The following is a 12,737-nucleotide window of genomic DNA, read 5'->3' on the forward strand; positions in this document are numbered from 1 at the left end:
CAATTGGGTTTTTTTCCTCCCTTTTTTTGAATGTTTTGCTTTTTTTCTCCTTCCTGATTTTTTGGGTTTTTTATTATTTTTTTTTTCTTTTGTTTTCTTTTGTTTTGTTTCTTGTTCTGTTCATGCTCTCTCTGTGTTTCTGACGACACCACTTGTTTCCGCTCTGCTACCAGGAATTATCCCGAAAAGTTAACATGTCAGCCACGGCTTCACCTTCTGTGCTCTGCGGACACTTGTTGACGGAAGGCAACCGATGTAGACTGTCCAAGGACCAGTCCTGTTTGAGGTTCCCAGCCTCCCCTCTCCCTTCAGGAAGTGGGTTTCTCCCCCACTTCTCCCCAAACACCTCCCCAGTGCACGCCTGTTCCCCCCCCCCCCCTTTTTTCTTTTTTGGTGCTCCACAAGAGAGATCCGCTCAGTTATGGGATTGCAGAGTCTGGGCTGAAAAGGGGTTGCAAATTGTTGGGAGTGAAACCTTTTCCCTTGGCAACTTCTGTCTGTGCAGCTGAACACAGCCCAGAGAGAGGGTGTGAGGAAGGAGATGGTTGTAGTGGGAGCACGTTTCATGAATCCAGAGCGCGTTCTCATCAGAAACCAGCCAGGAGCAACTCAGAAATAAGCGTTGAACCAAGACAGTATTGGGGAGCTTCATCACAGGATTTTCTTAACCTTCTTTTTCTCCCTGCCACCTTTTCCTTTTCTTTTGCCCCTTTTTTTTATATATACATGTATATATGTGTGTATATTTATACATAAATATACATACATATATATATATGTACAAAATGATTGTTTTTTTTATACTATATTGTTTTGCTTTTTGACCTGCTGGAAGGGGAAAGGAGTAAACTTAGGAGGGAGAGGGGTTTGATGAATAAACACATACAAACAAAACATTAAAACTTAGGGAAAAGGCAACTTCTGGTAGCAAAGAAGAGGGACAAGACTCTGCCAAGGACTGTCTCTCCTGCCACCAGGCACAGTTGCCACTGCTGCTACTGCTGCTCCTCCTTCAACACCTTCCTCCCCACTGTCAACTCCCTGCCACTGTGCCACCGCGCTGGGACCTTCTTCAACCAGCTGGATCCTCCACCACACCCTGCATTTAGAGGCAATTGTTGTGTTGCTAGTGCTGCATTGATATCAGTATTATTATTTCTTTAAGTTACCAGTTTCATTTGTTGGCTTGGGTGATTTTTTCTTAAAAAAAAATAAGAAAAAAAGGAAAAAGAAAAAAGAAGATGAAGAGGAAGAAGAAAAGAGACTTCTCTTGGGTTTTATTTCCTCTGTGTGTGTGTGTGTGCACATCACTGGCACTTAGTTCATCAGAGCAAGACAAGGTGGAGTCAGGGCAATGGGAGACTTAATCACAAAGCTACTGTAAACTTTAAAAATTACTGCAAGATATTTTTATAAAGTTTTGTTTGGGTTTGGTTTTACTTTTGGTTTGGTTTGTTGGTATTTTTGTTTTTTTTCTTTTTGAAGGGGAGGAGGGTGGGGTTGGGTGGATGGGGACTTTTTTTTTGTGTGTGTGTTTCAGTTCTTAGGTTTTGGTTATTTATATATACATATATATATTTAAAAAATAAGCTGTGAGATATATCTTCTGTTTAATAACCGTGTAAGTGAAACACTGATTCTTATTTATTTTGGGGAGGAGGTAGAAAAAAGACACAGAAACCCCGTAAGTGTTATCTTGTGACTTTGAGAAAGAAGAATTGTTGCCTTTTTTCCTCCTCCTCAAGAGTTATGATGTGACCAAGTGTAACTTATTCTGGCCCAAGTTCAAAGGTTAAACAAACAAAACCAACGTGGTTTTACGCGTGGAAGACAAAACACAATGAAAAGTACTTCTTGACTGAGATTTTAAGAATGTAGGCTTAGCATTAGTGTTCAGCTCTTTTATGACCTTCGATTGCTGCTCGTTGGGTTCCTATGGGTGTATGTTGTATCGCAAGGTTATTTTTTTTTTTTTTTTACTGATACTGTTGGATGAGTTCTTTTTTTGTTGTTGTTGTCGTTGTTTTTTTTTAATCATTTTTCCCCTTCTTGGACCAGTTTTACTTGTACATAGGTTTGAAGATTAAAAAGAATTTTTAAAGACACAACTGGGGCAAAGACCTTTGACTTCTGCCCCGTTTCCCCATTCCCCCAAATGGGAGGGATTTATTTTATTTTATTGGTTTATTTATTTATTTATTTTCCCTATTCTTAAAACTTTTCTCTCTCGTATTGCTGTGTGCATGTCAGACACCTGGGGGTGATGGCTGGGGAGGGGGGGAGGCAAGGGTGCAGGAGAGGGGGGCAGTTTTAATTGCATGACATTGCTGTAAATTAGTCTCTTTTGCTTTTGTTGTCTTTCCTGCCTCCGCCCTCTCTCTACTTCTCCTCCGAGCTCCCCTCCCATCACCCCCATCCTTCTTTTCCCTCTTTTCTCTTCCCTTGTGTATAGATTTTGATGCTTCTGTTACATTGTACCTCTACAAAAGGCTGGGATTTCAATACAAAATAATAATTTAAAAATACCTATATCAGCAAAACCCATGTGGTACAAGCAGGAAGGGGATTACTTACACAAGATATAAGAATAAATGAAAGCAATACCTCTTGTTATCCTTCCTATTTTGTACTTTAAAGACACACGCGCGCACACACACATATACAGACACAAACTGACATTATTTAATGGTTTAAAATGGACAGAAAAATCTGATGTATCCCTTGTTAAATAACTGTGAGCAACTTTAGTTCAAAAACCAATAAATTCATTCAGTAAAGATATTAGCTGTTGAGTGTCCTGTTTATGTCCATGAAAACAAACTTCTCACCAGTGCCAGATCCAGTAAGTACTGTATCACAGCTTTCTATATCAGAAGAGCTGAAGACGGCCAGCATGTAAGCCAACATCCTCCCAGCGGTGGCATTAACATCATCCCGCAGCACGCGCTCCACCTTCACAACACAGAAGCGCCACGTGTGGGCAAAAAAGCGTGACAGCTCAACCGTCTAGGCCTGGGCTTTTACAGCAATGATGTGTTGAAAAAGATTAATCCAAGTTACAGAGCAAACACACACCCCCTAGATCTGATCTGTACTGAAAACTTGCTGCTTGTGATCATTCTTGTCTCTTAACCTGAGCCTCTCACGTTGCTTCCAGATTTAGCATAGGAAGGATTTTTCCACCCTCCCTGCCTGCAACGCTGTCAGTCACATGCATTTGAAAAAGCTTATCAGGTATGTTGCTGGCTTGTATTGTGTTTGGGGTTTTCTTGCTGTTGATGCGTGTGGCTGCTGTCTTGTCACACACCTCTCAGCTTTTTGGTCTTTACCTTTATGCTGGTTTCGTAACTCCTTCTACCACAGCAACCTGGTGGTTCACCTCTTGGACTCAGAGGTGCATGCCGAAAAGTAACACAGACCTGTGGGGTGCTTCCCTGCTCAGCTGGGGTGAATATGGCAGGCCCAAGCCCATAGCAAGGATAGAAAGGCTCTGCAGATGGATCTGGACAGGCTGAATCAATGGGCCTTTGCCAATGATATGAGGTTCAACGAGGCAAAGTGCCAGGTCCTGCATTTGGGCCACAACAACCCCATGCAATGCTACAGGCTTGGGGAAGAGTGTCTGGAAAGCTGCTTGGCGGAAAAGGACCTGGGGGTGCTGACTGACGGCCGCTGAACATGAGCCAGGTTGTGCCCAGGCAGCCGAGAAGGACAACAGCATCCTGGCCTGTATCAGAAATGGCATAGCCAGCAGGGCCAGGACAGCGATCATCCCCCTGTACTCAGCACTGGTGAGGCCACACCTCAAATCCTGTGTTCAGTTCTGGGCCCTTCACTGCAAGGGAGACATTGAGGTGCTGGAGCGGGTCCAGAAAAGGGCAACAAAGCTGGTGAAGGGTCTGGAGAATAAATCTTATGAGGGGCAGCTGAGGGAACTGGGGGTGTTTAGTCTGGAGAAGAGAAGGCTCAGGGAGGACCTTACTGCTCTCTCTAACTACCTGAAAGGAGGTTGCACTGAGGTGGGGGTCAGTCTCTTCTCCCAAGTTACAAGCCCTAGGATAAGAAGTAACATCCTCAAGTTGTGCCAGGGGAGGTTTAGATTGGATATTAGGAAAAATTTCTTCCCTGAGAGGGTGCTCAGGCATTGGCACAGGCTGCCCAGGGCAGTGGTGGAATCACCGTCCCTGGAAGTGCTCAAAAACCGTGTAATGAGGCCCTCAGTGACATGAGTTAGTGGTGGCCTTGGCAGTGCTGGGGAACAGCTGGACTTGATGATCGTAAAGGTCTTTTCCGACCCAAGCACGCAGCGCCCTCCCTGCGGCAGCTCGGTGCCACACACACCCCCCACTTCACCACAGCGCCCCCTCAGCCCCGACCCGCGGGGGCAGCGAGAGGCGGGACCCGTGAAGGGAAGGAGGCCGCCCCGCCGCATGCTGGTGCCGTTAGTGGCTGGCTGGTGGCGAAGGCAGCCAGCAGCTCCTAGGCACTGGCCCGGCCCAGCGCGGCCCGCTGGAGAGAGCGCGGCACATCGGAGTAGGTAGGGCCCGTGCTACGGCTGTCCCCGGGCAAGCGTGCGGGCGTCTCAATGGGGCGCCGTCTGAAAGATTCCATGGTGCTGCCCCGGCCCCGGGGGAGCTACCAGGAGGCGAGGGCGGCCTGTGAAGTCTCCCGCAGGCAAGAGAGATAGTTGCCACCCTACCGCCTCCTCAGTGACACTTCCACAGATGACTGCTTCAGTCTCTGGAGCTCTCTGCTGGAGTCATGCAGATGTTGACGGATCCCTGAAGCTTTCCAGGCAGAGGTGACGGAGGAGGTGCCTCACGAAGACATCCCTGCTGCAGTAAGGTCTCAGCAGGTTGCCAGACTTGCAGCTATGGCAGAGGTTGTGGTTCCGGTGGGCTGTGTCTCCGGGGTTGTTCATGTTAGGACCTGCTGCAGTGGTGGGGTGTGAAGGTTTGCATGCAGATGGTATCCCCTGTGCATGCTGGAGGGGCAAAGAGGGACAGGAGTGCAATCGCTTCTGTGTCATGCATTTTATTAACACAAAATATGCTCTGGAGTGTAATACAGGGGAGTGAGATGTAACAGCAGTGTGGCAGTAGGTGTATGCTGCTTCTATAGCTGTTTCTCCCTATGTTTTCAGAAACGTTTATAACCTTGTATGATCTTTTTATATCCCAGTATATCTTTTTATATCCCAATATCTTTTTACATTCCCAATTGGGATCCTCTGTATTTCCTAATTATGGTCTCTAAAAGCTATGAGAAGAAAACAATGAGTTTGCAAAGTGAAGGACCCCATGCTTAGCACCTACCACACTTATTCTGCCTTTTGGCCATGTTACAACACAGTCTCTAGCTATATGATGATACTATATCATCTGTAGTGCATAGGAGAGACTTCTGAGTGAATTGAGTTTATGTTTGAACTGTTCTCTGCAAAACACTGTGTTTCATACCTTAAATCCAAAGGTAGGTAGTGTCTGCAACAGAGGATTTTGGTATGCCTCTGTGGTTGAGGTAGCTGGATTATCTCTGCTGTCAGGTGGTGGCTGTTATCCTCATCTACACCCCCTACCAGGTGATGGCTGCTCAGATGCTATCACATCTGTCCTCCATTTGCTGTGGTTCTCTTGGAGAGCCAAGCCCCTTGGACTCAATACTTAAAACAATGAAACACTACAATGAATCTAAGGTTCATTGATTCTGGTTAAAACAGCACAGTATGTGACCTTCTGAGTGTAAATTGAAGATTTTACTTGGCATTTTCTGTTTGTGCACATGTGGATATTAGCTTTGTTTAGATGCATGCATACATGAAAAATGTATTTGTGCTCAAGGTGAACTGTTATTAATTGAGCCAGTACCTGACATGTGCTATATAAGCAATAAATTGTGTATATGCATCAAACAAGCAGCTGAGCCCATAGTAATGAAGGTAATTCTCATTGCCAGATGTCAGTGTGCAGTGTTTTAGGGGGCTGAGAAAGAAGTCAGTTGTTTTAGAAAGCACTAATGCATATTGTCTAAGCCTTGCAAGCAGCACATGAAAATTTCCTCAGTAGTCAGGTTGTCTTTAATGAAAGTGGGCTGACACAAATGGCTGAGCTATAATGGCTCACTCTAGGCACAGGCAAAGACAGCAAAACTTGTGGAAAGCCTCAAGGTAGTGCTAATTCTGGTGCCTACTTCTACAAGTTTGTTGTTGTTTTTTTTTTTTTTTTTTTTCTGCTGATTTGACAGTGCAGACCAAACAGGCTTGGGCATTTTCTTAAATACTTAAATACTGGAAGTCTTCAGGACTGGTCCTCCTATTTTTGCTTCAGTTCACGATTGTATGTGAGCTGGTGATACAAGGACAGAATGATTCGGTAAGGAGCAGATTCAGCTCTGAGTTTCTTATTATAGAAGGCAACAGGGAAGGGAGTGAGGCACTTGTTTAAAGACTGGAAAGTATCTTAGCTCTTTGTTGTACCCTTTAATCTTCTTATTTTATTTAAAACCACTTCAACAGCTGCAGCTGCTGTTTAATTTGGAGAACAAAACCCTAGCAGTTCAACTGTCTGGGGATACTTGAGGCCACAAGTGGAAGGGAAGCCCACATTGAGGGCAAGTCCTTTCTTCTTCTAAATTCACAATTTATTGTGGGGTTATTTTTAGTGCTGTTAATCTCACTGAGTGCTGCTGTGAGAAACTCTGCCAGGCAGGCTGGCAGGCTTTGAAGGGCTTGAGAAATGGGATTTCCTGTTCCACTGGCTCAGAGCTGACTTTTGCCATTGTCAGGAGCTATTATCGCCTTCTCGCAGCCAAAGCAGATAACACAGCTTCAAGGTCAGGGAAGACACAAGCTTTCATCAATATTATTAGCAGAAGAGTCTGCTTGCAGTCAGGGCAAGTGTTTCTGTAGTGAGTGTTTCAGGGCAAATGTTTCTGATGTAGTCAGGGACCTCTGCCTGGGCAGAGGGGTCTGCAGGTGTATCACAGAACCACACCAGCGGTTGAGGTTGGAACAGACCTCTAGAGACCTGCTCAAAACAGGCTGCTCACTACTCTGTCCAGTTAGGTTCTCAGTGTCTCTGGGGTGGACACTACACAACCTCTCTGGATAGTCCATTCCTAAGCTGCTAGGGAGAGAAATTTATTTCTCAGCTTCACACTGACCTGCTCTTTGTTGAGACTTTTATGCTTCTGCTGAGCATTATCTTTTGTACCTGAGACTAGCAGGTAGTTCTGGTCCAGCCCTAGTAGTGTAGCACATTCTCTCCATGCTGTGCAGAATAAAAGGAAAACAGGCTGGTCTAGTGAAGTAGTAATCCTTGGTATAGGAAGCATTTCTAGCTAGAACTGTCAGAAAAAGCAGCTGTGTTTACCATGAAATCCCATGTACTCTTGAAAAGTATTCAGATTGAGACAGTGGCTTTAAATTACAGTGTCTGTTCTGGATAGTTCCTTTGCAGGACATCCTGTTCTTGAAGTAAAATCAGGTTTCAGGTGGATGAAACGAAGATGAAACAAGGCACTCCTGACTCAACAGCAGTGTGTGCATGCTGAAGTTACCTGGAATTAGATTCCAATATTATGCTGTTTGTGACAACTGATTTGGTCAAGTCTTGTTATTTTTATAACTGAATAATGGAATAGCGATTTCTTTCCTGTCTGAAGCAAGTTCCTTCCATGATTCTGATAGTTTATTGAATCATGCTGTTAGCAATTAGGTACAAGAATGCATGTGGGAACGTATTGAAGCTACATACACTAGCGATGCTTTGAGGATATGTGAAAAGCTATTTTTAGAACTGTGATGGAATCCTGACTGGGACTTCACATCACTTTATAGGAATGCTCATGAGCTCAAATTCATATAGGGTTTCTAATCTATATACTCTTGTGCATAAATGCAGTGTAGGAAGTTGTTTCTCTTTGCCCAAGAGCCTTCAGCTTTAGCTCCGAGTTGCACAATGAGAGCAGAAATGGGCATAGACTAGGTAGAGCATGTGTTCACAGAGAAGCTTAATAAAAAGTCTGGTCCCAGAATTCGGTCCCTGCTCCTGAGCTTAAGGCCAGTGTTTTGATGGGCTGTGGTATGTTCCACAGCAGTGCTTCCACACAGGATGATGGAAAGATGGTTAGGCTGGGACTACAAGGTGCCCTGAATTTGGTTTTTGCCTGCTGTGTGGCAGTGGGCAACCCCCCTTTCTTACCATCACAGAGATAAAGAAGCCAAGGAAGGTAGCAGGACTTGCTTTGTGAAGAGCTTTGAGGATCACTGTTAGGAGTGTGGTATGAGAAGTAAGTAGTTTTGTTACACTATTCCTGTTGTACTGCAGTTGAGGAGCAGGACCTGGGCATTGAGCAGTGTCCTGGGTTCGGCAGTAGCAGTCATTTTTCTCCTTCGCAGTAGCTGGTGCAGTGCTGTGTTTTTGACTTCCCGCCTGGGAACAGCGCTGATAGCACCAGTGGTTTTAGTAGCTGCTCAGTAATGTTTTGTCTGACCAAGGACTATCTAAGTCTCATGCTCTGCCAGGGAGGAGGGGAAGCTGGGAGGAAGCAAAGACAGGACACCTGACCCAAACTAACCAAAGAGGTATTCCATAACACAGCACGTCATGCCCAGTATATAAACTCGGGGCAGTTACCTGGAAGAGTTAGATCACTGCTTGGGTCGGGCTGGGTGTCGGTCGGTGACTGGTGAGCAGTTGTATTCTCTTCCCTTGTTATTTCCCTTATTGGTGGTAGCAGCAGTGGTTTGTGTTATACCTTAGTTACTGGACTGTTCTTATCTCAACCCGTGGGAGTTACATTCTTTCGATTCTCCTCCCCATCAGGGAGCAGGGGAAGGCAGGGAAGGAGTGAGACAGAGACTGTGTGGTTCTGATGCACAGCTGGGCTTATACCATGACAGTTCTTTTTGGTGCCCAACGTGGGGCCCAAAGGGTTGAGATTAAAGGTTAAGAACTTTAGTCTCGGAAGGTAGACACAAGTCTTGGAAGGTAGACGCAGGGACTGTGAGAATGAAGACCTTGGGCCCACTGTAGGAGAGGATCTGGTTCGAGACCATCTTAAAAACCTGAACATACACAAGTCCATGGGACCTGATGAAATCCATCTGCAGGTCCTGAAGGAGCTGGCGAGTGAAGTTGCTAAGCCACTGGCCACCATATTTAAAAGATCATGGCAGTCAGGTGAAGTTCCTGGTGACTGGAAAAAGGGAAATATAACCCCCATTTTCAAGAAGGGGAAAATGGATGACCCAAGGAATTACAGACCAGTCAGTCTCACCTCTGTGCCTGGCAAAATCTTGGAGCAGATTCTCCTGGAAGGCATACTAAGGCATATGAAAAACAGCAAGGTGCTTGGTGACAGCCAGCATGGCTTCACTAAGGGGAAATCCTTGGATTTATATATGAACAAGTCCAGAGGAGGGCCACAAGGATGATCAGGGGACCGGAGCGCCTCCCATATGAAGATAGGCTGAGAAAGTTGGGGCTGTTCAGCCTGGAGAAGGCTGCGTGGAGACCTCATAGCAGCCATCCAGTATCTGAAGGAGGCCTATAGGGATGCTGGGGAGGGACTCTTCATTAGGGACTGTAGTGACAGGACAAGGGGTAATGGGTTAAAACTTAAACAGGGGAAGTTTAGATTGGATATAAGAAAGAAAATCTTTCCTGTTAGGGTGGTGAGGCACTGGAATGTGTTGCCCAGGGAGGCTGTGAATGCTCCATCCCTGGCAGTGTTCAAGGCCCCCATTGGATGAAGCCTTGGGTGAGAAGGTTTAGTGTGATGTGCCCCTGCCCATGGCAGGGGGGTTGGAACTAGATGATCTTAAGGTCCTTTCCAACCCTAACAATTCTATGATTCTATTGGAAACACCTGATTGCAAAAAGGAAATAGCAGATTGGAGCTTTTAATCAAGTATCAATAATCATGATCTTACGGTCCTTTCCAATCCTAACTATGATTCTATGAGATAACAACAGATCTGACTGGAGTGTGTCTAATCATATTTGTGATAAGCATTGATTGGTTTGGATTAATAGTCACTCATCACAATGCTGATTTAATGGCTCTCAAAGTTGTTGTTCTTGATCTCGGAGTTGCAGCATGTCATACCTTACTTACAGCCGGTATTTGCTGTCTTAGTGTTTATAGGCTGGGGGCCTTTGGCTAAGGTTCTTGTTTCATTGTACTTTGTGGTAATGACTTGTAATACAATAGACTCATTGATCATGAAACTGATCTGGCTTGCGTTCCCAGTGTGGTCACCACCTCTATACTTTGGGAGGTATATAGTAAAAGCGTATAGCAATTACACATCTTTTTTCCCCCTCCTTGGGTGGTCAACCTGTGAAGGAGACATCCCCTTACCAGCTCCCCCACCAAACCTAGCTCAGCTCTGGGGGAACGGGTGAGTGAATTAAAGAGGAGAACAAAGGTCAAGGATGATGTGAGTGAATTAAAGAGGAGAACAAAGGTCAAGGATGATCATCCCATGAAAGCTGTGGCTTCAGTCTCTGGTGAGCAGGTTCCCAGATGGAGTAGAAGAGCTGATTTTACTTCAGCTCCTGTGATAAAGACTAATCCCTGTCAACAAGATGTAAGTGACCAATGTGATTACTATTAGAGGGGCCCTGCCTCCAGCCCGGCGGAGGCAGAGGACAATCGGATTTACTGGACTGTGTGGATCAGATGGCCTGGCACATCAGTCCCACAGAAGTATAAGGCTCTAGTAGATACCGGTGCACAGTGTACCCTGATGTCATCAAGCTGTCAAGGGGTGGAACCCATTTCTATTTCTGGACAGGAGGATCCCAAGAGTTGACTGTGCTGGAGGCTGAAATCAGCCTGACTGGGAGGAAGTGGCAAAAGCACCCCATTGTGACTGATCTAGAGGCTCCATGCATCCTTAGCATAGATTACCTCAGGAGGGGGTACGTCAAAGACCCAAAATGCTACCGATGGGCTTTTGGTATTGCTGATTTGGAGACAGAGGAAATTGAGCAGCTGTCCACCTTGCCTGGTCTCTCAGAGTACCCTTCCTTTGTGGGATTGCTGAAGGTCGAAGAACAACAAGTGCCAATTGCGACCACAACAGTGCACTGGCAGCAATATCGCACCGAGACTCCCTGATTCCCATCCATCAGCTGATCCATAGACTGGAGAGCCAAGGAGCGGTCAGTAGGACCTGCTCACCCTTTAGTAGCCCCATATGGCCAGTGCGAAAGTCTAATGGAGAGTGGAGATTAACAGTAGACTGTCGTGGCCTGAATGAAGTCACACCACCCTTGAGTGCTGCCATACAGGACATGCTAGAACTTCAGTATGAACTGGAGTCAAAGGCAGCCAAGTGGTATGCCACGATTGATATTGCCAATGCATTTTTCTCAATTCCTTTGGCAGCAGAGTGCAGGCCACAGTTTGCTTTTACTTGGAGGGGTGTCCAGTTCACTTGGAACCGACTGCCCCAGGGGTGGAAACACAGCCCTACCATTTGCCATGGACTGATCCAGACTGCACTGGAACAGGGGCAAGCTCCAGAACACCTGCAATACATTGATGACATTATTGTGTGGGGCGATACAGCGGAAGAAGTCTTTGAGAAAGGGAGGAAAATAATCCAAATCCTGCTGAAAGCCGGTTTTGCCATAAAACGGAGTAAGGTCAAGGGACCTGCACAGGAGATTCAGTTTTGGGGAATAAAATGGCAAGATGGATGTTGCTGGATCCCCACAGATGTGATCAACAAGGTAACAGCAATGTCTCCACCAACTAATAAGAAACACAAGCTTTCTTGGGTGCAGTGGGGTTCTGGAGAATGCACATCCCAAATTACAGTTCGATTATAAGTCCTCTCTATTATGTGACCTGGAAGAAGAATGATTTTAAATGGGGCCCTGAGCAAGAAGAAGCCTTTGAGCAAATTAAACGAGAGATAGTTCATGCAGTGGCCCTTAGACCAGTTCAAACTGGGCCAGATGTAAAAAAATGTACTATACAGCGCAGCCGGAAAGAATGGTCCTACCTGGAGCCTCTGGCAGAAAGCTCCAGGGGAGACTCCAGGTCGACCCCTCGGCTTTTGGAGTTGGGGATACAAAGGATCTGAGGCCAGCTATACCCCAACTGAGAAAGAGATACTGGCAGCCTATGAAGGGGTTCGAGCTGCTTCGGAAATGATTGACACTGAAGCACAGCTCCTCCTGGCACCCTGGTTGCCCGTGCTGGGCTGGATGTTCAAAGGCAGGGTCTCCTCTACACATCATGCAACTGACGCTACATGGAGTAAATGGGCTGCACCAATTACACAACGAACTCGAATAGGAAATCTCAGTCGTCCAGGCATTCTAGAAGTCATCATGGACTGGCCAGAGGGCAAAGATTTCGGAATGTCACCAGAGGAGGAGGTGATGCGTGCTGAAGAGGCCCCACCATATAATAAACTGTCAGAAAGTGAAAAGCAGTATGCCTTGTTTACTGATGGGTCTTGCTGTATTGTGGGAAAGCCTCAGAGATGGAAGGCAGCTGTATGGAGTCCTCGATGACAGGTTGCAGAAACTGCTGAAGGAGAGGATGAATCGCGTCAGTTTGCCGAGGTGAAAGCCATCCAACTGGCCCTGGACATTGCTGAATGAGAAAAGTGGCCAGTACTTTATCTCTATACTGACTCATGGATGGTGGCAAATGCCCTGTGGGGGTGGTTGCAGCAATGGAAGCAGAGCAACTGGCAACGCAGAGGTAAACCC

At 46.0% G+C, this 12,737-nt stretch overlaps 1 protein-coding gene and 1 long non-coding RNA gene across 8 annotated transcripts in view; both read left to right on the forward strand.

The window, feature by feature from the left end:
• Window positions 1-2,781, forward strand: part of BRSK2 (BR serine/threonine kinase 2) — a 331,220-nt gene extending 328,439 nt beyond the window's left edge. For 6 of the 7 annotated variants that reach the window (XM_062609359.1, XM_062609362.1, XM_062609360.1 and 3 more), the window contains one exon: window positions 174-2,781. In XM_062609359.1, the coding sequence (XP_062465343.1) occupies window positions 174-509 (336 nt within the window). In that variant the 3' untranslated portion in view covers window positions 510-2,781. The remainder of the gene's footprint in view (window positions 1-173) is intronic. The other variant, XM_062609371.1, reaches the window with a different exon arrangement.
• A 1,718-nt stretch (window positions 2,782-4,499) lies between these two features.
• Window positions 4,500-12,737, forward strand: part of LOC134158938 (uncharacterized) — a 29,516-nt gene continuing 21,278 nt past the window's right edge. The window contains exon 1 of the long non-coding RNA XR_009962961.1: window positions 4,500-4,537. This is a non-coding gene — a long non-coding RNA (uncharacterized LOC134158938). The remainder of the gene's footprint in view (window positions 4,538-12,737) is intronic.

The sequence above is a fragment of the Pezoporus occidentalis genome, unplaced genomic scaffold (genome assembly GCF_034315485.1).
Source record: "Pezoporus occidentalis ecotype Australia unplaced genomic scaffold, CSIRO_AGI_Poc_V1 ctg137, whole genome shotgun sequence".
NCBI lineage: Eukaryota > Metazoa > Chordata > Aves > Psittaciformes > Psittacidae > Pezoporus > Pezoporus occidentalis.